General features: G+C 40.8%; 1 protein-coding gene across 5 annotated transcripts in view; it reads left to right on the top strand.

The window, feature by feature from the left end:
• G3BP1 (G3BP stress granule assembly factor 1) overlaps window positions 1-27,152 on the top strand; it is a 101,210-nt gene that overhangs the window by 52,565 nt on the left and 21,493 nt on the right. Inside the window, exons 1-4 of one of the 5 annotated variants that reach the window (XM_086412528.1) lie at window positions 13,340-14,095; window positions 24,204-24,306; window positions 24,632-24,748; window positions 25,838-25,950. In XM_086412528.1, coding sequence (XP_086268654.1) covers window positions 25,856-25,950 — 95 coding nt within the window. In that variant the 5' untranslated portion in view covers window positions 13,340-14,095; window positions 24,204-24,306; window positions 24,632-24,748; window positions 25,838-25,855. Of the gene's footprint in view, window positions 1-13,339; window positions 14,096-24,203; window positions 24,307-24,631; window positions 24,749-25,837; window positions 25,951-27,152 lie in introns of those variants that run through there. The other 4 variants (XM_086412529.1, XM_086412527.1, XM_086412526.1 and 1 more) reach the window with 4 other exon arrangements.

Raw genomic sequence — 27,152 nt, forward strand, 5'->3', positions numbered from 1 at the left:
TTATGTGCTTTCATACAGTAACTGGGGTGAGATGATTTTCTATGAATAGCTTTCTCCAGCATCCTAGTGGATAGTTTTCCAGCCTATAGGGTGAATTTCTAGCACATTCCACCAGCATGGTACCATAGCCACTCCTCTGCCATTCACAAGGGCTGGAGCTTAGCCTGGGTGTGTGGGGTGCAGGATTCTTCATTGGGCACAACCATTGTACTATTTTAGCCCTATGGCCAGTGGCTGTGCCCCAAATCTGCTACTCCTTTATTCTTTCAAGTTCTCTTTACTTCTCAGTGGCCAGTCCCTCTTTACTCATGTTAGTTGCTCAATCATGTCTGAGTCTCTTCAACCCCAGGCTCCTGTCATGAAATTCTCCAGGCAAGAATGCTGGAGTGGTCAGCCATTTCTCTGAGAATATTTTATCAATTGCCGAAAAAATAAGAATAGGAGCATCTTGGATGATTTCATTAATAATTTAAATAGATTTCTATTTACATTAATTTATATTGATCTTATATCCCACACAAATATATTCAAAATTTTGTATCTCATACATTGTTATTAGATGTCTATCAGTTCAGTTCAGTTCAGTCACTCAGTCAGTCGTGTCTGACTCTTTGCGACCCCATGAATTTCAGCACTCCAGGCCCACCTGTCCATCACCAATTCCCAGAGTTCACTCAAACTCATGTCCATCGAGTCGGTGATAACATCCAGACATCTCATCCTCTGTCGTCCCCTTCTCCTCCTGCCCCCAATCCCTCCCAGCATTAGAGTCTTTTCCAATGAGTCAAATCTTTGCATGAGGTGGCCAAAGTATTGGAGTTTCAGCTTTAGCATCATTCCTTCCAAAGAACACCCAGGACTGGTTGGATCTCCTTGCAGTCCAAGGGACTCTCAAGAGTCTTCTCCAGCACCACAGTTCAAAAGCATCAATTCTTCAGCGCTCAGCCTTCTTCACAGTCCAACTCTCACATCCATACACAACCACTGGAAAAACCATAGCCCTGACTAGACGGACCTTTGTTGGCAAAGTAATGTCTCTGCTTTTCAATATGCTATATAGGTTGGTCTTAACTTTTCTTCCAAGGAGTAAGCATCTTTTAATTTCATGGCTGCAGTCACCATCTGCAGTGATTTTGGAGCCCCAAAAAATAAAGTCAGCCACTGTTTCCCCATCTATTTCCCATGAAGTGATGGGACCAGATGCCATGATCTTCATTTTCTGAATGTTGAGCTTTAAGCCAACTTTTTCAGTCTCCTCTTTCACTTTCATCAAGAGGCTTTTTAGTTCCTCTTTACTTTCTGCTATAAGGGTGGTGTTATCTGCATATCTGAGGTTATTGATATTTCTCCCGGCAATCTTGATTCCAGCTTGTGCTTCTTCCAGCCCAGCGTTTCTCATTATGTATTCTGTATATAAGTTAAATAAGCAGGGTGACAATATACAGCCTTGACGTACTCCTTTTCCTATTTGTCTATAGGACATTAGAAAAACTGGCAAAAAGATATCATTACTAAATTTCAAAAAGTAGAATTCCTTTTTGTGTGATTCAGTTATACATATTCTGTGTATCATTCTTATCCTTTACAATAGTATAGGCAATTTTTATTTCCTTTTTGAAACTTTCCTTTGTCACATTTTAATTTAAAAATTTTTTCTTTGTTTTGGCTGTGCTGGGTCTTTGCTGCCTGGGCTTTCTCTAGTTGCAGCAAGTGGAGGCTACTCTAGTTATGTTATGCAGGCTTCTCATTGTGGTGGCTTAAGTTGGTGCGGCTCACAGGCTCTAGAGCTCAGGCTCAGTAGTTGTGTGCATAGACTTAGTTGCCCTGCAGCATGTGGAATCTTCCAGGACCAGGGATCAAACTGTGTCCCCTCCGTTGGCAGGCAAATTCTTAACCCGTGGACCACCAGGGAAGCCCTTGCCATATTTTCTATAAGGAAAATATATTAAAAAATCACAGGGAAAAATATTTTTAAAAAGCAGACTTCGGGAATTCTGAGTTTCAGACTGCCCAATAATCTCATTACTAGCCTTCTCAACTTGGGTAAGTCACTTCATCACAAGCCAGTGGGCCTGGGAAGTGGGCCCTTTCTGACTGTTGGGAGGATAGGAATGTATAGACTATAGTCACGTGTAGTGGTGGTTGGAATCAAGATTGCCAGGAGAAATATCAATAACCTCAGATATACAGATGACACCACCCTTATGGCTTAAAGTGAAGAAGAACTAAAGAGCCTCTTGATGAAAGTGAAAGAGGAGAGTGAAAAAGTTAGCTTAAAACTCAACATTCAGAAAACTAAGATCATGGCATCTGGTCCCATCACTTCATGGGAAATAGATGGGGAAACAGTGGAAACAGTATATTCTGGGCTCCAATATAGCTGCAGGTGGTGATTGAAGCCATGAAATTAAAAGACGCTTACTCCTTGGAAGGAAAGTTATGACCAACCTAGATAGTATGTTAAAAAGCAGAGACATTACTTTGTTAACAAAGGTCTGTCTAGTTAAGGCTATGGTTTTTCCAGTGGTTGTGTATGGATGTGAGAGTTGGACTATAAAGAATGCTGAGTGCTGAAGAATTGATGTTTTTGAACTGTGGTGCTGGAGAAGGCTCTTGAGAGTCCCTTGGACTGCAAGGAGATCCAACCAGTCCATCCTAAAGGAGATGAGTCCTGGATGTTCATTGGAAGGACTGATGTTGAAGCTGAAACTCCAATACTTTGGCCACCTGATACAAAGAACTGACTCACTAGAAAAGACTCGGATGCTGGGAAGGATTGAAGGTGGGAGGAGAAGGGGACGACAGAGGATGAGATGGCTTGATGGCAGCACTGACTCGATGGACATGAGTTTGGGTGGGACATGAGTTTGGGTGGACTCTGGGAGTTGGTGATGGACAGGGAAGCCCGGCGTGCTGCGGTACATGGGGTCCCAGAGTTGGACACAGTTGAGCGACTGAACTGAACTGAGTGGTGGGTGGGTTCTCAGACATTAATCGGTGCTTTCTTCCAGGAATACCCTACCTCTAAACTCCACCTACTGGAGTGATCCTATGGCAGATACTGGGGTTTGTCTGTGTCTGTTAAAGTTGCTCACTTGTGTCCAACTCTTTGCCCGCCAGTCTACAGGCTGGAATACTGGAGTGGGTAAGCCTTTCCCTTTTCCAGGGTATCTTCCCAATCCAGGGATAGAACTGGGGTCTCCTGCATTGCAGGCAGATTCTTGACCAGCTGAGCTACCAAGGAAGCCCTACCCTGGGGTTAAGCTTTGCAAAGAGAAACTTTTGTAGCTGCTGTTTACTCCCTCTAGTAGACCAAGTGTCTATTTTCTGTGTTATAATAAAGGTATGTACTAGCTGCTTCATTGCTTTATCCACTGAGGAACACGTAGCCTAGATTCAAAGGTCCTGAGCTGAAAGGGCCTGCAGAGAAGCCCAGGCATGAGAAGAGAAGGGGTACAAAGCCAATATATCTCGGGCTGCAGGCTTGGGAGGGGGAGCCTAGCATCTGGCAAAGTTTCAAACTGACTCAATCTGGCCTGTAGACATATTTTATTCAGTTCCAAAAGTGTTCAAAACATTTTTGGAGTAGCTAACCACATTTAAGAACACTGAGTGTGGTTGAACAACATTGTGAATGTACTTCATGCTACTGAATTTTAAATTTTAAAATGGTCGGATTGGTAAATTTTATGTTCTGTGTATTTTACCACAATTAAAAACAAATCTACTTAAAAAAAATCTACTTGTAGAATGGCATGTAAAATTAGTTGCTTCTTTGTTACAAGAACTGAGAAGCACTTTTGGGGGGTGGGGGGCGCTGTGCTAGGTCTTTGTTACTGTGCGTGGGCTTTCTTTAGCTGCGGTGAGCAGGGGCTGCTCTCTGATTGCAGTGCGAGAGCTTCTCATGGCAGTAGCTCCTCTTGTTGCAGACAGGCTCCAGGTGCTTGGGCTCAGGAGTTGTGCCACATGAGCTTAGTTGTTCTGCCACATATGGGGTCTTAGTTCCCAGGTCAGGGATGGAACCCATGTCCCCTATATTGGCAGGTGGATTCTTAACCACTGGACCACCAGGGAAGCCCAAGGGACACATTAAAAAAAAAAAAAAAAACACAACTAGAATTCCAAATAAAGTTTTAAAAAAGAATAAATTCAGTTATAGTCCTAGAATATGTCATTGCATTTTTAAAGTGAGAGCAAAACAGTTGTATACCATTAATAAAGTGTTAAGAAAAAAGAAAAAGAACAGAGTGATGTCATATGATGACCCAGATTTGAGTATCTCCTGAAAAACTGGAAGATCTGGAAACCTATCTGTAATTGGCAGGATAGGCCAGGTAATGCTGTGGTATTAATAATAACAAACATTCCCCAAACCTCAAAGGCTTGAAGCACAGATTTCTTTCTTGCTCATGCATTTTGCCCATCAGAGATGGGGAACCTTGGAGGAATGGCTCTGTGCAAATTATTTTTGCCCAGAGATCCAGGTCGACGGGGATTATCCATATGGGACAACATTGAATACTGGGGTGAGTGTGGGTAGGGAAAACCTTGACGAACGATCACCAGCTCAAAAGACTTCTCTGCCTGGAAGATATCTGGGTCACTTCTGCTCACACTGTTTTGATCAAAGCAAAATGCATGGTCATGTCTATCTTTAAAGGGAACAGGAAGGGGCTTCCCTGGTGGTCCAGCGGTTAAGCATCCACCTTGCAATGCAGGGGACATGGTTCAATCCCTGGTCAGTGAACCAATATCTCACATGCCGCAGGGGAACTAAGCCTGTGTACAGCAACTACTGAGCTCTCAGGCCACAACTAGAGTCCCAGTGAAAGATCCTGCAACACCCAACAAAGATCTGGAGTTCCACAACTAAAATCCAACACAGCCAAATAAATAAACATTTCAAAAAATAAACAATGAAGGGGACAGGAAAGTATAGTCCTGCCAGGAACCAGGAAAGAGGAGAAACCACAGGATCAGAAAATAACACTGAGTTGGGAAGATCCCTGGCAGAAGGGAATGGCTACCCACTCCAGTATTACAAAGTACCAAGAGTACTTTGAATGAATGAAAACTAAGCCTTTCTCCCACCCTGGCCCAATTTCATCTCCCTGATGACTGCTGGCTCCAAAATCACTGCAGATGGTGACTGCAGCCATGAAATTAAAAAACACTTGCTCCTTGGAAGAAAAGTTATGACCAACCTAGATAGCATATTCAAAAGCAGAGACATTATTTTGTCAACAAAGGTCCATCTAGTCAAAGCTATGGTTTTTCCAGTAGTCATGTATGGATGTGAGAGCTGAACTATAAAGAAAGCTGAGCACCGAAGAACTGATGCTTTTGAACTGTGGTGTTGAAGACTCTTGGGAGTTCCTTGGACTGCAAGGAGATCCAACCAGTCCATCCTAAAGGAAATCAGTCCTGGGTGTTCATTGGAAGGACTGATGTTGAAGATGAAACTCCAATACTTTGGCCACCTGATATGAAGAGCTGACTCATTTGAAAAGACCCTGATGCTGGGAAAGATTGAAGGCCAGAGGAGAAGGGGACGACAGAGGATGAGATGGTTTGATGGCATCACCGACTCAATGGACGTTGAGTTTGACTAAACTCCGGAAGTTGGCAATGGACAGGGAGGCCTGGCGTGCCGCAGTCCATGGGGTTGCAAAGAGTCGGACATGACTGACCAATTGAACTGAACTGAACTGATGACTGCTGGGGATTCTTTAGACAAGGAACAAACTCTTTGGGCCACCACAGTGCCCAGCATGCTTCAGTGGACTCCGAGCACTGTGGCCAAAAGTAAAGAGGATATTCGTCAGACACCCTCCTCTTATTCCTTTCTTGTTGTTGTTGTTCAGTCACTCAGTCGTGTCTGACTCTTTGTGACCCCATGGACTGCAGCATGCCAGGCTTTGCTATCTTTCACCGTCCTCCGGAGCTTGATAAAACTCATGTCCATTAAGTCAGTGATGCCATCCAAGCATCTCATCCTCTGTCATGCTCTTCTCCTCCTGCCTTCAATATTTCCCAGCATCAGGGTCTTTTCTAATGAGTTGGCTCTTCGCATCAGGTGGCCAAAGTATTGGAGCTTGTTCCTTTATTCTCTGTCAAACTACTGTAGACTTCTAGGATTTAAAGCTGTGTTCCATGAGACAGTCCAGACAAACCTGTGTTCAATTCCTGGCTGTTTTGGACAATTAACCTCTCCAAATCTCAGTATCTTTTCCTGTAAAATAAAGATAATATTAATAATTTGACCTGTATTCATAGTGCTGTTGTGAGAAAAAAGACAGGGCTCATAAAATGATCAGTTTAGTGCCCGGTACATAAAAGCACTCAAAACCTACTCTTAGAGTTATGACAAGCTAATTTTAAAATTACATAATATAGGAAACGTTTCTTAATGTAAAAAAAAAAATTGAAAAATAATACAGATAAAGTGAAAGTCTCCTTCAAACTCTTAGGTCACTGTCCTCCATAGAGGTAGTAACTGATCAGATTGCTCTACATCTTTCCAGATAGTTTCCTATGCATTTACAAACACTGCTAAACACATGCACATAATAGTTGTTGGCATTTTGTTTATTTATGGCTGTGCCGAGTGTTGCAGTGCATGGGCTCTTTGGTGCTGTGCGTGGGCTTTCTCTAGTTGCAGAGAGTGGGGACTACTCATTGCTGTGGCTTCTCTTGTTGCAGAGCACAGGTTCTAGAGTGCACAGGCTTCAGTGGTGGTGCATGGGCTTAGTTGCCGTGCATCATGTGGGATCTTAGTTCCCACACCAGGGATCAAACCTGTGTTCTCTGAGCTGGCAGATGGATTCTTAACCACTGGACCACCAGGGAAGCTCTAAGTTTTGGTATTTTTTAAGCATACATGACATACTGTACATAATTTGCGAGATGCTCTTTTTTTTATTAATATCCTCTTGAGATTTATGCTATATATTATTGTAGCATATACTTAAAATATGAATATTGTGAATATAAATACACATATATACATAAACTAGCTCAATCTTTAAAATCACTGCATAAAATCCTCTAGTATGTATTATTATAAATTTAGATATTCCCTTATTGCGAGATGTTTAGATTATTTTTCAGTATTACAAACAATACTGTAATGAACATCTTTGCTCACTGTATACATGTGGTAGTGTTTCTTCAGAGTAAGTGTAGAAAAGTAGAACTTCTGAGTCATAGGGTTATGAATTTTTAAAAAAATTTTATTGCAGTAGAGTTAATTTACAATTAGTTTCTGGTCCAGCAAAGTGATTCAGTTATACATACTTAATAGTTTGCATTTGCTAATCTCAAACTTCCAATCCATCCCTACCCCATCCCCGGTGGATTTTAACAGTTGCTTTGAAATAGCCCTCAGAATGGTTATGCTAACTTATATTTCTACTAATAGTATATGAAAATAACTCTTTTCCCACACCCTGGTCAACATTTTTAGAAAGTATTGATTTATTTACTTATTTATATTTGGCTGTGATGGGTCTTTGTTGTGGCATACGGGCGCTTTAGTTTTGGCTCGTGGCCTTAGTTGTTCTGCGGCATGTGGGATCTTAGTTTCCCAACCAAGGATTGAACACTAGTCCGCTGACTTGGAAGGTGATTTCTTAACACCTTTGTGAGGAGTGACTCAAACGTGGTGCCTAGAGCACCATGCCTATCACACAGTAGGTGGTCGATACATGCTACGTTATTTGCAGTTCCAAGTTTTGTCCCTCTTTGAAGCCATGGGAAGCGAGGACACCTACGTCTATAGATGGTACCAGAGTGTGCTCTTTTTGCAAAGAGCTTTGGCTGTAGCTTACAGGGATTTGCTGTGGATTCAACTCTCTTTGTCTATGCAGCAATACCTGGTGCCTTGCCCGAGAGAAGGAAAGAAAATCCCAGCCTCTCAGGGGTTTCTGAGGAGGTCTTGCCTCCTTTCTCTACCTGTGGCTGCTGTATTGTCCTTCCCTGGGCAGTACTGACAAGTGGGTAAAAGAAGATGGACTTGAAGTCAGGGAGTCCTAGTTTCTAGCCCTCGGTGTGTGACCTTGGGCAAGTTGCTTACTCTCACTGAGCCTGTTTCTGAGATAGAGTTGTTGTGACTACTAAATGAGATGATTTTTATAGAGAACATTAGCAGGATGCCTGGCTCATGGTCACAATTTGAAGATGTGACATGTCTGCAGACAGTCAGTCACAAAAGAGAGAGGGATTCAGTTAGGCATGCATTTATAAGCCAGTGAAGGGTCTATGGGATCTTCATATGATTTTTGTAAGGTAAGGGGAAAAAGGAAAAGAGGTTAGCAATCTGGGAGGGAGGCAGATTAAAACTTTAATGTCTCATTTCCCAAACACCTTGTATACCTAAAGGGCTAATGTAGAGTATTCCATCCTGTTTGTTTTAAAGATCAAAGTTTTCATATGTGTAGTTCCTCATATCACTGTTATGAGGCGCCTCATATCAATGTTAAGTAAAATCCATACTTAACGTTGAATTTTTGAAAAGTACATGCACATGTTTAAAAAAATTAGGGCTTTCCTGATGCCTCAGATGTAAAGAATCCACCTGTAATGCAGGAGACCTGGGTTCAATCCCTGAGACAGGAAGATCCTCTGGAGAAGAGAATGGCTACCCACTACAGTATTATAAAGTACCAAAGGGTACTTTGAATGAATGAAAACTAAGCCTTTCTCCCACCCTGGCCCAATTTCATCTCCCTGTTAGCAATCATTAACAGTTTCTTATGATTCCACCTTCAAGATATTACCTGTGCATGTACAGCAAAACCATTCAGGATTGTGCATGGACAACTACAGCAATACAGAATATCTTAATAGAAATAATTGTCCCATTAATAATGGTTCCCCCTCCTTTTCTTCCTGTCTTCACTTACATCTCTTGGAGATCTTTATAACCATATACATAGATCTGCTTCATTTTCTCTATGGTTGCTTGACAGTCCACTGCAAGAGTGCATTGTATGGTTGTATTTTATCCACCTAGTCTCATATAGTTCCATATTTAGGTTGTTTCCTATTTCTACTGCAAGTAGTTAATCACCGTTTCTGAGTAATTAGCTATATTGGAAATGCTGATTCAATTTTTAAAAAAAAACATTGCACCAGGTCTTAGTTGCAATCACTTCAGTCTTTGTTGTGACATGCAGGATCTTTAGTGTGGCCTGCAGATCTTTAGCTGTGTCATGTGGGATCTAGTTCCTTGACCAGGAATCGAACCCAGGCCCCCTGCCTTGGGAGCTCAGAGCCATAGCCACTGGACCACAAGTCTTGGACATACTCATTCTGATGATACTCTTAGGAGCATTCCTTACCTAATACACCACCCTTCCATTCTCTCCACAAAACTGTACTTTCTGGGGTCTTGCCCATGCATCTTTCTGTTACTATTAATAAACAGAAGTTCATGTGCCAGATGCACAGCGAGGCTAAACAATCTGAAATGTTGGAGTTTGGAGCAGAGAAAGGTTTATTGGAGGGTCATGCATGGGGAATAGGTGAGTCAGGTTAAAAAAACCCCCAAACTCCCTGACTGTTTTTAGAGTGGTTTTTACTGGTAAAATTTGGGGTGAGGGTGAAACTGTTTACCTCAGCTTGGGACTTGAATCCAGCCAAAACCCATGGAACCTGGTTTTAGGACCTAATGAAGCTCAGGTTCTTGAAGTCTCATTGCAGAAAGAATTCAGTGAGAGATAAAGTGATAGGTAAGAAGTGGATTTATTCAGATTCAGAGAGAAGGGCCTCTCCACAGACAGTGTGGGCCATTGCAGAGGGCGAGTATGGGCTTGAAATATGGGATGGTTAGTTTATGTAGGCTGGGTAATTTCATATGCTAATGAGTGAGAGGATTATTCCATCTATTTTGGAGAAGGGTAGAGATTTTCAGGAGTTGGGCCATGCCCACTCCTTGGTCTTGTGAACTGTCATGGCGCCTCTGGGTGTGTCATTTCATTTGCTGATTGAGGATCAAGGTCTAGTCTTGTCTGCCATCTTAGTCCCATTTGGCCACCCCCCACCCATGACTATCTTCTGATTAGTCAGTGGTGAGGTAATGGGATGGTTCTAGGGAACTTGACTCTCAGCCTTAAGATACCATCCTCCTCCTGGGTGGGGGCCTTAGTTCCAGAACTCAAAAGATATTGTTATGCATATTTCTTAAGGAGGAACCGGGACCCTACCCCCAGGCTGCACTATCCTTTCCTGACTGCTCCTCCTTTGTCTCTGCATCTTCTCCCTTCCCTGACTAGCAACAATTTGAACCAGCCCTTTGGAACTCAAGGAGGGTCAAGGAGGCTTAAATCTTTCCCCTCCCCAAAATAAGAAATAGGCCATAGAAAGGATATGTACCTGAAGAGTCCCACAGGATCTTGCTGTTTCCTTTCCACCCTGTTTCTCAGAGCTCTGGGGAGAACTGGCAGAAAAAAAAGGGTGAAGTCATATTCTGAGGGGTTTGCACAATTTGCTTACCAGTGGAAAGACTAGGAGGAGGGCGGGTACTCTCCCTTAGATGATTAGATCAGGGTTTCTCACCCCAGCAGTATTAATTTGGCCCCTTCATCAAGGGGCTCTCCTAGGCTTCCCTGGCTTGCATCTGTTAGATGCCAGTAGCCCCTCTATGTAGTTGTGAAAAGATCATGTCTCCTGAGGGCAAAATCTCCCTCATCTGGAGAACCAGCACTCCAGACACTTCCAGGGTGGTAAATTATTCACTGAACATTTACTAAGTATCCAGCATCTGCCTCCTGAGGGTTTATGATTCCAGTACAGAAATGACCACAGGAAGATGCCAACTTGCTCTCTCCTGTGGAAGACAGTCACAGCTACCTGAGGGGTCTTGTCCACATTCTCTCTCTAGTAATCTATTTCCCTTTCCTTTCTTCCTACAGACAGACAAAACCATAGGGGAAAACAGTATCATTGTAACACCTTCAAGTAACATTATCCTTGCCACTCCCAATCTAGGGGAATGACTTGTTTTAAATCCTCCCCCAGCCCCACCACACCCCCCGCCCCACCCTTCCTCCACACTTACATACCTATTTAAGCATATGGAAATCAAGAGTTCTGGTTTTTCATTTTTAACATAAATTGGAACACATTGTATATTTTGTTCAACTTGATTTTTGTCAGTTAATCCAATTAACAACTGGAGATCAGCTCATATCAGTATAGTTTGACCTCATTCTCTTCTAGTTTTTTCTCATTCTCTTTTAAACTGCTGTACAGTAGTCTATATTATGGGTATATTACCGCTAGTCAGTTTGCAAATTCATGAGTAGTTATGTTTTCAGTTTTTAAATATCATAACAAAATGGACAGTGCTGTAATGAACACCAAGTACATGCCTCTTGGTAAAGCCACATGGCTTTCAAGCAAGAAGGGAAATAAACACAATTTTAACAGACTGCCAAAAGTCCTACAAAAAGAACTGTCTGTATCACTTAAAATTCGCTCCAAATGTGATCAAGAATAGCCTGGACCCCCGATCTCAGGCCAACTGGGTTAAATTACCAATCTGTGAATTTCAAGGGTTGCTAACCAGCTCTCATTAGCTTTTCAATTTGGAAAGTTGTCTTGTAAAATGCAAAACTCTTAGTCCACCCTTTTAAGAAACCTTTGGGGGCTCTCCACCGCTCTCAGAATAAAGCTCAAGTTTCTTAGCAAGGTAAACACGATCCTGTAGGTTCCTTACTCCAGAAAACCTTTAGCAGCTTCTGCCTGAGCCGAGTTCCCTCAGGTGCCTCCACAGCCCCACACACCGGTTCCCCAGTTTGGGGAGCTCTCCGCGCGGCGTCCGGGCTAGTTGAATGGATGACAGCCAGCAGGGACAGCGTCTCGATCGTCTCTGATCCCAGCCCCTGGAGCCCAATAAATGCTGAATGAGCCAAGTCGTTGCTGGATGGGGCTTAGGGGGCCAAAGGGATGCTCCCACTTGGCTCCTGGGGCCGCACCTCCGACTTCACCGGCTGCTGTCCGCGCCCCCTTGTCTCCAATAGAGAGGCTCCACGTGCTTCATTTCCAAATTTGCAAAACTTAACGCGAGCCCCTGCTGCAGGGTCACATGCCTGGAAGGAGAACGGGACAGAGGCGTGACCCTGTGTTTTCATATAAAACCGCTCATGGTGACCTATGGGCCCAACAAAACAGTAAGAGACGTGGACAGGACCAGTCTGGAGCGCCTGAAGTGTTTCGCGGAAGCTTCGGGGTGTTCACAAAGGCGTTTGACAAGCTACCTTGTCAAGACATAACGACCCGAAGAAATAAACCCCCACAGCCACAGTATTGGAAATCTGAATGACAATGGTGGTGACGCCCAGGATGTTGCAGGAAGGCCCAAACCGTTAGGAGAATTTACAAACTCCCGTTTCTGAATGGACGCGCACGAATGACTTGCAGCAGCACTTGCTAAGAACCGCGGGGTGGAAATATGTCTTTAAACTCAGTGCTCTTCACGTGATCCTTTTTTTTTTTTAAACAGGATCTTAGGTACACAATGGGAGTTACTTTCCCCTCTGGTTTCCCTGAATAGTTGTCCAATAGTGCTGACTAATGGTGGGAGCCACCAAGTGCCCTTAGGCGGCCACATGGAAATAAAGTTGGTATAAAAAAGAAACAAAACAACCAAACAACGGGAAACTTTATCACCTGGTTCCCCTGGTATCAAACTGTGCGGAAAAGGTGGGATCAGGGGTCTCAGGGATCGCACCCAAGGAGTGAAGAAAGGAAACGAAAAAGGAGACAGAAGCAGGGACCAGTAGAACCTCAGAACCGCCCCAGAGGGCACGGCGACCCGGGGCTCGGTCTCCTTGGTGCTGTCCAACCCCCGCGTCAATCAGCTCCTTCCCGCTCTGCGATTGGCCGGGGGCTTCCTTGGCCATCCTGGCGCCCACCTCCTAGTTGCTTGGGGTTTACTTCCCCAAAGTACACGGGCCCCACCTTGTGGAGCAACCGCTCCTGCAGGGAGAACTGATCTCCGCCCAGGGGAAGACGTTTTAACGAATGGGAGCGGTCCCACATATTTATTGGCTACAATGGACATCGATCAAAGAACTTCCCTCCCTCCTTCACACCGTACCCTTCACTTATTGGCCTCTCTCAATGCCAATTCGTTACTAGGGAAACGAGCTCTTCACAGTCTCATAGGCATGAGTTAAAGCCAATCAAGAGCCACGCCTTCATCCTGAGTAAGTACCCAATTGCTGCTCGAAAAGCCCAGAGGACGCAGTCGGGATTGGCCACCAGCCTGGCCGACCTGGCCGCAACAAGTTAGGCTGAGTCACCGTTATATAGCCCGGCGACGGAGCACGCGTGTGTGCGGACGCAGTTGCGTGAGGGGTTTTTTTACCTTTTGCCGTCCCGTGGAGCAGAGCTTGTTCCTCTCCCGCTCAGCCGTGCAGGTAAGCCGGAGCGTGGGCGGGGCTGGGCGGCCCCAGGACGCGGACTAACTGGGGCTCTGATGGGAGGGAGGAGAAGTCCGAACGGTGACCGCGCCAGGCGCGCCCACCGTCCGCCCCCCCTCCCCAACGGCCGCAGGCGCGCGCGGCGGGCGCACGGGCGCGCGGCGACTCTCCGCCCCCCGCCCCCACTGGCCCGGCGCGCGTGGCCGTGTCCGCGTCCGCCGCGTGCGCGTGCCGCGCCCAACGGCCACGCGGGGCGAGAGCGAGCCGCGGCCGCCGCCCGGGCCCCAGGGTGATCTTGGGGGCCTGGGGCCCCGCGCGGCCGGATCGTCAGCTTTTCCCGCTCGCTTTCCCCGCGCGCCAGCGAGGCCTTCCTCCTTTGGTGGGAGCTCCAGCTTAACCTAGACCAGAGGAGGCTTTTCTTTGATGGTGGTGGGGGGTGGGGGGAGGTGAGGCACGAAAGTGCAGTGAGAATTTGTCGACACTGGAAGCCGAAATGCTGCTCCTAGGTTTTCGATTTTTTGTACAGGGAGTAAAGGAGGGGCAGCGAGTTCATGGGTATTGAGTGATGATAATAACTAACATTTTAAATTCTAAGCCCTCACTATGTGCCAGGCACTGTGCGGAGCAACTTGTGTGTTTCTTCTTTACTCCTGAAACGCCCCGATGAGGTAGGTACAGTGATTTTCTATTTTTACAGCCGACTCGAAGGCCCAGAGATGGAGTGACACGGTCAGAGGCACACGGGCCCATAAGGGGCAGGTATTTGTTTGAACTCAGGCCTTCTGACTCCTAGTCCCCGAACCCGCTTCATTCTTTGTTCCAGCGTTCTGTGCGGCCACAGGGTATCTTTGCCCCCAGAGCTCTAGTCCCTGGGGGCAACCGCAGCCTCGGAAGACCGACTGCAGAGGCATTTATTTGTACTTGGGCCACTTGCGGGTTTCCAGGGAGAAGAGGGTTGGACATGGGATTATGACAAAGGGTAAGAAAGGGTTCCTTTCTGCACATCTTCCTACAGGTTTGCTGCCCTAAATGCTTCTGGGGAAAGTGTAGAATAAAATCAATACGTCCAGGTGATCCTGGACAGTGTTCCTCCTCGGATTCGATCTTTACGGCCTGATGATGGGAAGTTATCGCCAGCAGGAAGTTAGGCTCTGATATTAGATCTTGAATCTTTTTTTCCCTCCGTTTTTTAATTGGAGCAAGGTTTTGAGAAAGACCTTCCACAAGATTAACTTCCTCGTTTTCTGAAGTTGAAAAAAATGAGGTTGCAGAGCGATGAGGTTCAAGTCTGGCCAGCATGTGTAAGTGAAATTTTGAAATTGGAGTGGAAAGCTTGGTGCCCACTTACAGTACAGGCTTGACCCTCTGTGGAGCCTAAGCTGGATGAATTAGGGATGATTGAGGTGTTGGAAATCTTACCCTTCTGGCAGTTAGGAACTTCTATGGATGAAAAGCTTTTGTCTTCATACATTTATTTAGTATTTTGTAGATGCTCCCGTTATATGCAAAGGTAGAAGACACTTTCAAAAACTTGAGTGTAAATTTTTCTAGTGGAGTTACATTTGAGATTTTTCAAAGCTAGTTTATTCCTTGGCTTAATGAAATAATAAATATTCCTGTGTTGCAGGTATGAATCATTACTTGGCATCACAAATGTCTCTACTTGAGCTAAAGCTGCAATGAGTTTTGGAGCTAACTCTTCCGAATTAATTTTGATTGAAATGACTGTCAACCTTTTCCTTTCTCTCTTAAAAATCTATTTTGTGTGTGCATACACTTTTTAGAATTGACCTTTATATAAGAATTTTTTTGCTGCTAAGTGAAAGTCTCTCAGTCATGTCCGACTCTTTGCGACCCCATGGACTGTAGCCTGCCAGGCTCTTCTATCCATGGAATTCTCCAGGCCAGAAAATTGTATTGGTAGCTGTTCCCTTCTCCAGGGGATCTTCCCAACCCAAGGATCAAACCCAGGTCTTCTGCATTCAGACAGATTCTTTACTGTCTGAGCCACTAGGGAAGCCCTTATTTTGCTGCTAGAGGGAACACATGATTCACATCTTCATAAGTAAATTAAAAAGCTTTGAAACACTTTTGTATTTCCATTTACCCAGTAATTTCCATATTTCTTAACTGAAAGTAGCAGTAAATACAGGATCGAAATATCTTATGAATAGGCTTTTAATCTTTGTTGGTGTTGTCCTGAATGGCAGATAGCTTGGAGTAGAACATTGTTTTCCTTGGAACTTGCCTTTTTAAAAAAAATTTATATGTTAAAAAAAATTTTTTTGCCTGTGCTGGGTCTTTGTTGAGGCATGTAGGATCTAGTTCCCTGAGCAGGGAGTGAACCTGGGCCCCCTGCACTGGGATCTTGGAGTCCTAACCATTGGACCACCAGGGAAGTTCCGGAACCTGCCTTCTTGTAACCATTACAGTTACCTGCATTTAGACACCAGTTAACTAGTAACATTTTAAGTTATCAAATGTTGAAACACTAATGACCAACATTTAAACTGTTAATTTTGAGTCCACTAATTGTTACTTGAGGTAAATATCAGAATGAAAGTTTGTGCATTAAATGAGGGAAATTTTTGCTAGTTTCCCCTTTAGATATTTTAAAAAATCTCTTGACTTCAGGCAAATGGGTTCCAGTTGGGTAGGAATATGAAAATGTATTTCACAGATTGGTAGCCTGGTTGATGACTTGTGCTTTCATTTATCTGGAGCGAATTAATTAATTGAAGCAAATTGTGATAATATAAGACTTGTCTGCCTTCCAGTCTCCCATCCAAACTAGAGATTACTTTTGTTGTTAAATCCTTTTAATATAAGCTTTTGTACCTCTTCTAACTGGTAGAAAAGTAGGTAGTTCTTTGTTCTTTTATTTAACTCAGGTTTGCTGTTCTCAGCTGACAGTCTGTTAAGGGAACATTAGATTTGGTAATGTTTCTTGGTGACCTACTTCACAGCAGGTTTTGGTAATTTACATTTTTAATAATTGGTTTTAGTAGTTTGGTTAGAAAGTAAAGGGCAGAAGTTAGTTTTAAATTTGTATAGGTTTGTGAACTGTATATACTTAAGATGGATGGGGCAGTGTTAAAAGATGAAATTTGATATAAAGCCTGCATGTATGACCTAAACCAATTTTTCTTTTTGCCAGTTTATAACATTAGTCACTTGATCTCAACATTTTGCAGATTTGTTTTTTAAAATATTTCAAAATTCAAGTATAAATTGTATATTCATTTAATTGTGCTTTAAGACTGCCTTGGCAAGGTTTACTGATTTTAAAAAGAAGATAATTGTTTAAGTAGGTAAGAAAAGCTTTTTTTCCCACCTCTGGCTAGTCAGTTTTTAACAGCTATAGGACATTTAGTACAATACTATCCTCCCAGCCATGGAGTTAAATTTGAGGTTCAGCACTATAATCACTTGTAGTTGGTGATCACTCTATGGTGAACAACTACATTTATGTTTTTAAATCTCAAAAATCAGCATTCTGTTAATTTTTTTAGTATCCTTAGTCATGTCATCTGGCTTTGGTTGGGAAAACTTAATTGCAAACCTGATTAGGTGAAGAGGGTGAAGAATTAGGAAAAATTTGCACATGAAGAGTAGGAAGAGGGAGCTTTACAGAGCAGAAAGTAATTAAAAGTTCTCTTGAAGACTGTGGCCTTTGTAAATAAAATCAAGGCTTTAGATGACATCAAGTGATAGATTTCCACTTCTGACCACTGGCCAGTCTCATGTCAGACTGCTTAGCTGTTTAGCCTGTGTGATGTATTTCAGATATTTAATAAAAAGCAAATACTAGAGATGGTTCATAGAGAAAACTGGCTTCTTGCATGGGACACACTTGGACTTGGTGGGAGTGTCATCCTTCGGTGGCTGTGTGGCAGCATCCTTGCCTGTTTGTATAACCCTTTATGTATTTTGAAGTTCTTTCACACATTTTAGGTGTTCTCATGTTTTTGCTTATAAGACCTAGAGCTCCGTAACCCAAGTAATTGTCTTCAACTATTTTGTAAAGCTCGTGGTGTATCTAGTAGAGATATGTGCTAGATATATTTCCTTCTTTAAAAAATTTTCAAGGTTTTAGAATCTTGGAAGGCATCAGTGGCACCTGCCTTTTTAGGTTTTTTTTTTTTAACCTGCCTCAAGTATACCCCATGTTTATCAACTATCTTAAGCTTACTTCTGGCATACATCCACCTATACTTTATGAGATCTAAAGCATAGGAAATTCATGTTTAAGGAATTTCATAGATGAAGTATTATAAAAGTATTTTTTTGTCTTAGGCCAGATTTTTGCTTAATTGTAAATCTAGTTGACTGGGTTTTACTGCTGGATTGGGGGAGGGATATTAAAAACCAAGAAAAGTTAGTGAATTAAGTTTCCCAATTCTTAGTTTTTTTCTCTTAGGGAAACTTGTTTTTGAGATAATTTTAGATTTACAGGAGAGTTGGAATACAGACATGTCTTGTATATCCTTCACTCATCTTGCTTGTTAGCATCATACCTAATCATGATGCATTTATCGACAGTAAGAAATTGATGTTGATAAAGTCCCGTTAACTAAAGGACTGACGTTATTTGTATTTCCTTAGTTTTTCCACTGATGTCCTTTTTTCTGTTTCAGAATCCAGGCCAAGATACCACATTGCAGTTAGTCCTCCAGTCTCCCTGGTTTCGCTCCTCTCATTTGTGCCAGTTTGTTGTATTTTCTTTGTGTTTAATGACCTTGACACTTGATCTCAATTTGAGTGTACTTGGTGTTGGGTAGACTAAGGTTATAGAAGTTGGGGAAAATACAGAGGTGATTTAGCCTTCCCACCACGTCCCGGGGCACATAATGTCAATCCTGGTTGACTTTAACCTTGATCACTTGATAATATGGTGGCTCCCAGGTAGTATTTCTTTCCTTTGCATTATTTTCATTAGAAGCTAGTCACTAAGGAAGGAGAGCCTTAGAATTTGTGAACATGTATTAAAGCTGCCACTGTAGGTAACTGAACATTTTGCGGGGAAGACACTTGGAACTTAAGCAGATACTCTGTTTCTCTAGTTTCCCTGCTAAATTTTTTCATTTATTAGTAGATGTTGCCTGCAGCTCTTGAGGTGTTCTCATGGTAATTCTATATTTCCCTTGTTTTTTTCTACATTTAAAATTTTTTGTAAGAAAGGTGTCTATTTTCATTTAAAAAAATTACTTATTTGGCTGTGCAGGGTCTTCACACAGGATCTTTAGTTGTGGCTCTGAACTCTTCATTATGGCATGTGGGAGCTAGTTCCCTGACTAGGGATTGAACCCAGGTTCCCTGCATTGGAAGCACAGAGTTTTAACTGGTGGACCACCAGAAAAGTCCTGCTATATTTTTTAAGAACTTCATTTTCCCATTTTTTAAACACTTTACCCATTAATTTTTGGATTTTTAGTTATTTTAGGGGGTTGTAATCCAGTGTTCTTCTAACTTAATTTTGCTTTTTTACTTATTACTTTATTGCTTCAGTTCTAGTTTTGACTTGTGTCCTTTTGATGTTTGCCTATTTTTTTTTTTTAAAGCATTTCCTTTATCAGATACTTCAGACTCACCTTGTATTTTTGCCTGTCCCATTTCTCCAAGGAGTTGTCAGGAAGAACTTTGAAGGAGGGTAACAGGTGGTAAATGTGAGGAGTTTGGAAAATAGATTGAACAGTAGTAAGTTCAGTGATGGTTATGCTGCTCTTGCTGTGCGCTAGAGTAGCTTGGTTTCTGCAATAGTTTCTCTGGTTCCTGGAAAGCGTTTTTATTTCTGATAGTTAAGCCAGATTTCACATGTTTGAGTACATAGCATAGCCTTGCAGCAAACTTCACAATAGTTTAGTACACTTATGTTAGTAGACAGAAACTCTCACTGTTTATTTCTTCTTAGTGTTTTTGATAGGTATTAAAATAGAGTAAAAAAATTCCTTAAATGTCTCTGTCTCAGAATTGACAGTTAACATTTTGCATCACTTTTTAAAATTTGCTTATTTTCATGTGTAGGTTCCCATTCTCCTCTCTTCTTGTGAGACAACCTTTTGTCTTTCCAAGCTGTTATATTAGTGGGTTAAAAAATAGCTTTATTGAGGTATGATTGACATACAGTAAACTGCACATACTTGAAGTGTAGAATCTGATAGCTTTTGGCATTGTTTATACCCATGAAACCATCACCACAGCCAAGACTGCAGTGAAAATAGCGCTCATCCCCCAGAGTCGCTTGTGCTCCTTTGCAGTCTCTCTCTCTTGTCCACTCCCCCTCCTCCTCTGCCCCCCCGGGATCCCTTACCTGCTTTCTGTCACTGAAGATCAGTTTATACTTTCTAGAATTTTTATATAAATGGAATTATACAATATGTGCTTCTTTTTTTTTTTTAATTGCTGACTAGTATTGACTGTTCTGTTCTATAATATACAACAATTTGTTTATCCATCACCTGCTGGAGGAAATTGGTTTGTTTCCAGCTTTTGGCTATTACAAATAGAGCTTCTTAAAAAACTGCCTAACTTTTCCAAAGTGGTTATACTGTTTTACATTCCTGCCAGCAGTGTTTGAATGTTCCTTTTCCTCGATATCCTGGCCAACACTGTATGCTGCTGCTGCTGCTAAGTCACTTCAGTCATGTCCGACTCTGTGTGACCCCATAGACAGCAGCCCACCAGGCTCCCCCATCCCTGGGATTCTCCAGGCAAGAGCACTGGAGTGGGATGCTGTTTCCTTCTCTGCAACACTGTAGAGTCAGCCTTTGAAGTTGTCACTCTGACAGGTGTGTCAGTGGTACTTTACTGTGGTTTTGTTTTGCATTTCTGTAATTACCGATGATATTGATCAGCATTTTTCATAATTTCTTTGATGAATTGTCTCTAGGTCTTACACTAATTCTTCATGGGGTTATTCAGCTTTGAGAGTTCTTTTTATATTCTGGATACAAGTTGCTTTCCAGATATTTACTGCAAGCCTTTGCCTTTGCATTCTCTTAATAGTCTCTCTTGCAAAGTGAAAACCTTTTTGGCCACATCACCCAGTGTACAAAATCCTAGCTTCCTGACCAGGGATCAGACCTGCACCCCCTGCATTGGAAGCAGTGAGTCTTAACCACTGCACCTCTAGATAAGTCCCTGAAAGGTTTTAATTTTGGTGGGAGTTCACATTATCAATCTGTCTTGTTATAGAATACATTTTTGTTATATCCAAAAATGACCCAAGGTCATTAAGATTCTCTTTAGAATTTTTATAGTTTTAGGTTTCATCTAAAACTATTGAGTTAAATTGTAATGTACTGTGAAGCTTGAATTGAGGTTCTCTCTGTATATATGGGTATGCAGTTGTTCTAGCACCATCTGTTGAAAAGAATACCCTTTTTCTACTGAATTGTCTGCCCTTTTGGAAATCAGTTGTTTATTTATGTGTGAGTATATTTCTTTATTCTGTTTGGTTGGTCTATTTGTCTATTTTTATATCCAGACTATTTTAAAAATATATTTACCTGTGTATCTGAACAATGTACTGTTTTACATATACTGAACACGCTTAAAAACGTTTCAGGGCTATCATACAAGTACATATTTGGCAAGTGACTGTGTTTCTGAGATCTAGTTCATACTGACTTTATATGACTGCTATAAATAGGGTGACTTTATATTGTAGTTTCCCAGAAATACTCAAATTCACTCCAGTTAAACTGGTGTAGTTATCAATTGTATCGCTTTTTAATCTTTTAAGTGCTTATGTGACTATCTTAGGGCTTTCCAGAATCTGCCTTCCAGTGCAGGAGACACAGTTTGGAACCCTGGATTGGGAACATCCCCTGGAGTAGGAAATGGCAACCCATTCCAGTATTCTTGCCAGGTAAATCCTGTGCATAGAGGAACCTGGCAGGCTATAGTCCATGGATAGGGTCCATGGGGTGGCAAAGAGTTGGGCACAACTGAGCCACTGAGCATTATACATGATGCTTTGTTTATATTTTTTAAAGAGTAGAAGTTTTTATATGTAACATAGTGTGAACACACTAAAATTATTTTATCTTCACGATGCATGTTTAAAAGTTACGATACTAAGATGTGCACTTGATTTGGTTTTACAGTTTAATTGGACCAGTTACGTTCTATGGGCATACAGGCGAGTCTTCCTATGTGGCATTCATGAGTGGAACACTGTTGTCATCACGTCAACCTAGAAGTTCAGTAAAACATAGTTTTATATTAGGTGCTTGGGCTTTTTGTAGTCCAAGGGAACTCTGTAGAAAACTTATTCTTGAAAGAGATAATCCTGTTTTTATTTTGCTAGCAAAATGGTTAAGGAAATACTCTTCTGGGTGACAGAAAATGGTGGAATGTAGAAATGTTACAGTTTTGTTACAGTTGTTTGTTACAGCTAATAGTTACAATATCAATATATTGTAACAGTTAATATTAAGTGCTTACTATCATACACTTAGTTCTTGCAGTTATGATTTTAATTTTAGAGATGAAAGAACTGAGGGGCACTAGAGAAATTGTTACTAGCTCAGGAATACAGTAGTGGATATATTTCTAAGTGGCCATGTTTTCCTTTACTTCTTTAGAGCAAAAACTGTTCTGTAATTCCCCTTTCTCTAACCTAGGACCTTTAAAGTATTTCTTGAAAAAGTAAGAGAAAGTATAATTTTTAAAATATGTTTTTCTTGTTCCCTATGCCCATTTTGGTATATTATGACAGTCACAACATTACAAAGTTGGATAGAAAATTAGTGGAATGTAAACTTTAATGAAAGTGAGTGATTTCTTCCCTTTCCCTTTATTTTTGCCAGGTCCTGTTTCTTTCATCACTGATCTTTCTAGACTATACTGATTTCCGAGTTGTAATATATGCCCCCAAAAGTTTGTCCTTTAGATCTGAAGGCAGTGTTAAGAGAGTGGTCTCCAAATTAGATATAATTGGAATGTTCAGCAGACTTACTTATTTAGTCTTGGGAGTGGCATGTTATATTTTAGGAAGTCTCCCAGTCTTCACATCAGCACAAGGAAGGAGGATTTGCTGTTGATAATTAAAAAGGATAAGACTGTTTAGTTTGTTTGCTATTTCTGATTATGGTACATGCTTCATAGTCCAAGCAGTAATGTATCCATTAGCATGTGCTGTTATATAAGTAACAACCAGAATCCATAGTATTTTAAATTTGCAAAAGCTCTTCTAGAAGGACACAGTGTTTCAGGAGTATTTAATAAATAAGGGAGGATCTTGAGAAATTTTTAGCATATATTTTCATTGGTATGCATAGTTTCTAATTATAATAGATCAGGAACTGGTAAAACATTAGTTTTTCTGAGAAAATGCAATTTGATTTTGTTTGCTTTCATTATTTTAGATATAATTTGATAGAACTGAGAGTTCTAGTGAACCAGGGTGAGACTTTATTCTCAGAAGGTACAATGTTAACATATTCCTGATAGCTTCTGTTTTATGTTTGAACTAGAAATGAAGATGGAGATTTCAGAGAGCTAATTTACCAAATAAAATTTTTCTGATGAGAATTGATTGAGTTTCATATAGACTAAATCTTTTGGGTTCAAATGCCAAAGTTTTCTTTTTTAAATGTATTTTCAGTTGGGCTGGGTTTTCTCGCTGCGTGTGAGCTTTCCCTAGCTGCAGTGGCTTCTCTTGTGGAGCACAGGCCCTAGTGCGCGCGGGCTCAGCAGTTGGTGCTCGCAGTCTCTGGAGTGTGCGACCAGTACTTGGGCCCCACGGGCTTAGTTGCTCCTCAGGATGTGGACTCTTCCTGGATCAGGGATCGACCCTGCATCCCCAGCATTGGCAGGCAGATTCTTAACCTCTCTACCACCAGGGAAGTCCTACAGTTTATTTTTTACTGGAAATGCTGACGTTATTCACAAAACTTGCAGAGTATGGTCTTAGATGACGGAAGAACTTCCCCAAACGTTTTGTAGTCACTGGTGCTGTTGGGTGTTCAGTATTGTTAATTACTCTACAGCATTTTATCGTTCCAATATTTTTTTTTATTTAAACTTTTGAGGCATAATTTGCAAACCACAAAATTATAGAATTTTAAAGTTCAATTTGAAAAGATTTTTAGTTTTGTACAATAAGCCATCACTCAAATGCGTCGAGTCCTCTCACCCCAGGCAGTTCCCCTCAGGTCCTTCCCAGTCTGTTCCCTCTCAGGCAGCTTAGGTTTTTTTTCCCTAAGCATCTTTGCTTAGTTTTCTCTGACTTTTTCTTAATCATTGAAAAAAAAAGTATCTGCTGTTACAATCTGAATTCTGGACAACCTTGACAGTTCAGCCTGACAAATGGATGATCAAAAATCTGCTTTGCTTGTATAAAATTCTAACCAAAAAAAAGATAAACATCTTTTGTGATGAAAATGATGAATGAAAGAAAGCTTTTTATTCGTGAGTGTGTCAGATACAGTTTTGGAGCTAGAAAGTTACATAAGAAATGGTCTCTTAAGAAACTTAACTCTTAAAGGAAGCTTGCAGCTTTCTTTCAAATGTTCTTTTTATCTGACCATGACTTATATAGAATTCTTGAAGCCATTGGCTATTTTAAGAATCAGTCCCCTCCTTTATTTTAAGCATTGAAGCAATATAGTTTTTTAGCACTAAAATAATGTGTATTCTGTTACTTTTTCTTTTTTTTCTCAATTATTGAGATACGACAGAAGTATCTGTCAACTTCTGTAGTTGACAGAGGTATTATTTTTAAGTACTGCTACCATTTCCCTTGAGCTGATTGGTTGATATTTATTATAGATGAGCTTAAAGGAGAGACTTGAGCTGGAGTTTCCAATTTAATGGAACCATATAGTGCTTATAGTGTGAATATAATCCTTGGGAGTCTGCAAGACTATATGAGGTAATCCTGAAATAAAGTGTCATCTATTTGAAACATTTTAAAATGCTAATTGAGACCCTAGTTTGCAAGATACTCAATTCTATAAACTGTTAAACTAATAAGAAACTTGGTGAATAATACAGATTTTTCTGAGAAGCTTCAGAATTATAATAGTAAAAGAAAAAAATCACAAATGAAGTAAAGATCAATTTGCTATATAAATATAAATATGTTTCCCTTTCGTGGCTTTATGACAATGACCTAAGATAAAGCATTGATGATAATGGTGTAATCGAGCTGATGGAGTTGTTTTTGTTTTTGTTTTTTTTTAATTTGAATTATCTAGATAATCTCAAAGGGAAAGGAGAAGTTGTAGATGGGGTCTGTAAGTTTTCCTTTTTCTTAACCTTTGATATTGTAACCTGGAGGATTTTCATCATTTTGCGTGAGAAGATTGAATGTGGTAAGCAGTATTTGATAAAGTATTATTTAGAAATTTATTATGAAACTACTTAGCAGTGTCAAAGGATACAGTTAGATTGATGCTATTAGTCTAGTTTCGTAGAGTTTGGTGAAACAAGTAATAAATGGTACAGGTAATTTAAGAATAATGCAATCATAGACTAGTGAAGGATAAACATCTCCACATCCTGCTTGTGCAAGAACCAAATTCAATCCATTTTGCCCATTCTTTAAGAAAACTGTAATGCAGTTTGTCTCGTTTCTTCTTTATGCTGTAGTTAATTATACATACCTCTCTTTGCCTTTACGTTTATAAAGTTCAGGGTGATTTTATCTCCTCAAATGAAAAATTGGGTGATCTCATGCCAGATACGTTTTTGAAAGGGTTTTTTAAAGTAGTGAGTGACAGTATTTGAAAACTTACCATGTGCCAGGTGCCTTTTTAAATATTCCAGCGCACTCACTTTAAGTCTTAATTTTGAGATGGCAGGGATTATTTTGTTGAATAAAAACATCTTGCTTGTTACTTTTTGCCTGTTTTCATTTTTTGATCTAGATATAAAATAAGCAATTTAGAATTTTTTAAAGGTAGTAAAAATCTCTGATTTAGTTTGACTAAAAATGTGATATTGTGTATCTGTATTGTCAAAGCTGTATTGTCGCACTTGAACCTTATACCACCACGGTAGTATGTTGTAATGTTACAGGTGGAACACTGCTTTGTTTTTTCCTTGTGGAACCCTCAACTGAGTTTAGTAGCTTGGGAAAATTGAAATGCACGTTGCAAATATGTACCTTTGATGTTGTTATGTTCAGTTTACAAAAATTGAATATTGGGAATAATGAGTTAATTCTTCATAGGGATTACTGTCTGATTACACTAAATTTGAACGTATAAAATCTCACTGGTCTATGTGGGTTTGCTTTGTTTCTTATAATGTTTATTCCTTTTAAAACCCAAGAATTGCTGAAGTGATCTTTTTGGTCTATGAGTCAATCTCAGCTAAATGATTCAGTCTCCGCCCCTGCTCCTTTCTCCCCTTATACTTGATCTATCAGGTAGAACATATCTGATTTTTTTTTTTTCCAGGTTGAATTGACCAAAGCAATGGTTATGGAGAAGCCTAGTCCCCTGCTGGTCGGGCGGGAATTTGTGAGACAGTATTACACACTGTTGAACCAGGCCCCAGACATGCTACACAGGTAAATTTTTTTTTCCCTGAGTATCACCTAATTCTGTGTTTTAGTGAGTATTTAAGATGCTCTTATTCCCTCAAGAGGGAGGAGACATATGTATACCTATGGCTGATGCATGTTGATATATTGCAGAAACCAACACAATATTGTAATTAACCTTCAGTTGAGAATTAAAAAAAAGATTCTCTGATTCATTATGCTCTTTCTAGGGTTGTTGCATAAAAATGCTTTGTAAGTACCAAAAGGTGGTGGGTATTCAAATTTTATAATAGTACAATATGTAAATATTTGAAAATTAGACAAAGTTTCCTATACATTATCAGAAATATAATGCTTTAAATATAAATGTATATTTGTACTTTTGGTTTTTTTTTGCGTATTTTTCTCTTGGTGAACCATTAATTATTTAGTTATGAATGTATTGAAGGTACGAGACTGTTCCTGTTCTGACATATTTTTGTGTTAATATGCTTTAAAAAATTAGGATGTATGGTTTTTTGTGGAAACGATTTATTGTAAATTAAAACAGATGTATGAAATAAACGTGGGAGTCTTTAGAAAAACAATGCTAATTTTTCCATGTAGATGCAAATATTTTTATTATGCGGTGTTTTAGCAATAATCTGTTATCTTACAAGGATAGTGCATGTATCATTAATTTTAATATCCATGAAATTTTTATTTTCTAAAAAATTGTTATGTTACTCCACTAATGATGAATATATAAGTTACCTTCAGTATTTGTTCCTATAAATAATGCTGCATTGTAGAAAACTCCTCAGTCTCTTTCTGTGGAATTATTAGAATACTTTTTAGAAATTTCAAAATGTATGTGTATTTGTTGGACCAGAACTATTTTTTCTCCTATACCTTTCTTGATCTTTAAAAAAAAAAAGAAGCTCTTAGTGTAAGGCCTTGTGGAATAATTAACTTCATTTCACAGGTAAAGACACGATGCTATGCTATGCTAAGTCACTTCAGTCGTGTCCGACTCTGTGTGACCCCATAGACGGCAGCCTACCAGGCTCCCCTGTCCCTGGGATTCTCCAGGCAAGAACACCGGAATGGGTTGCCATTTCCTTCTCCAGTGCGTGAAAGTGAAAAGTCAAAGTGAAGTCGCTCAGTCGTGTCCGACTCTTAGCGACCCCACAGACTGAAGCCTACCAGGCTCCTCTGTCCATGGGATTTTCCAAGCAAGAGTACTGGAG

This window comes from Bos grunniens, chromosome 7 (genome assembly GCF_055505025.1).
Source record: "Bos grunniens cultivar Pamir isolate PY7600 chromosome 7, Bosgru_T2T1.0, whole genome shotgun sequence".
Lineage (NCBI taxonomy): Eukaryota > Metazoa > Chordata > Mammalia > Artiodactyla > Bovidae > Bos > Bos grunniens.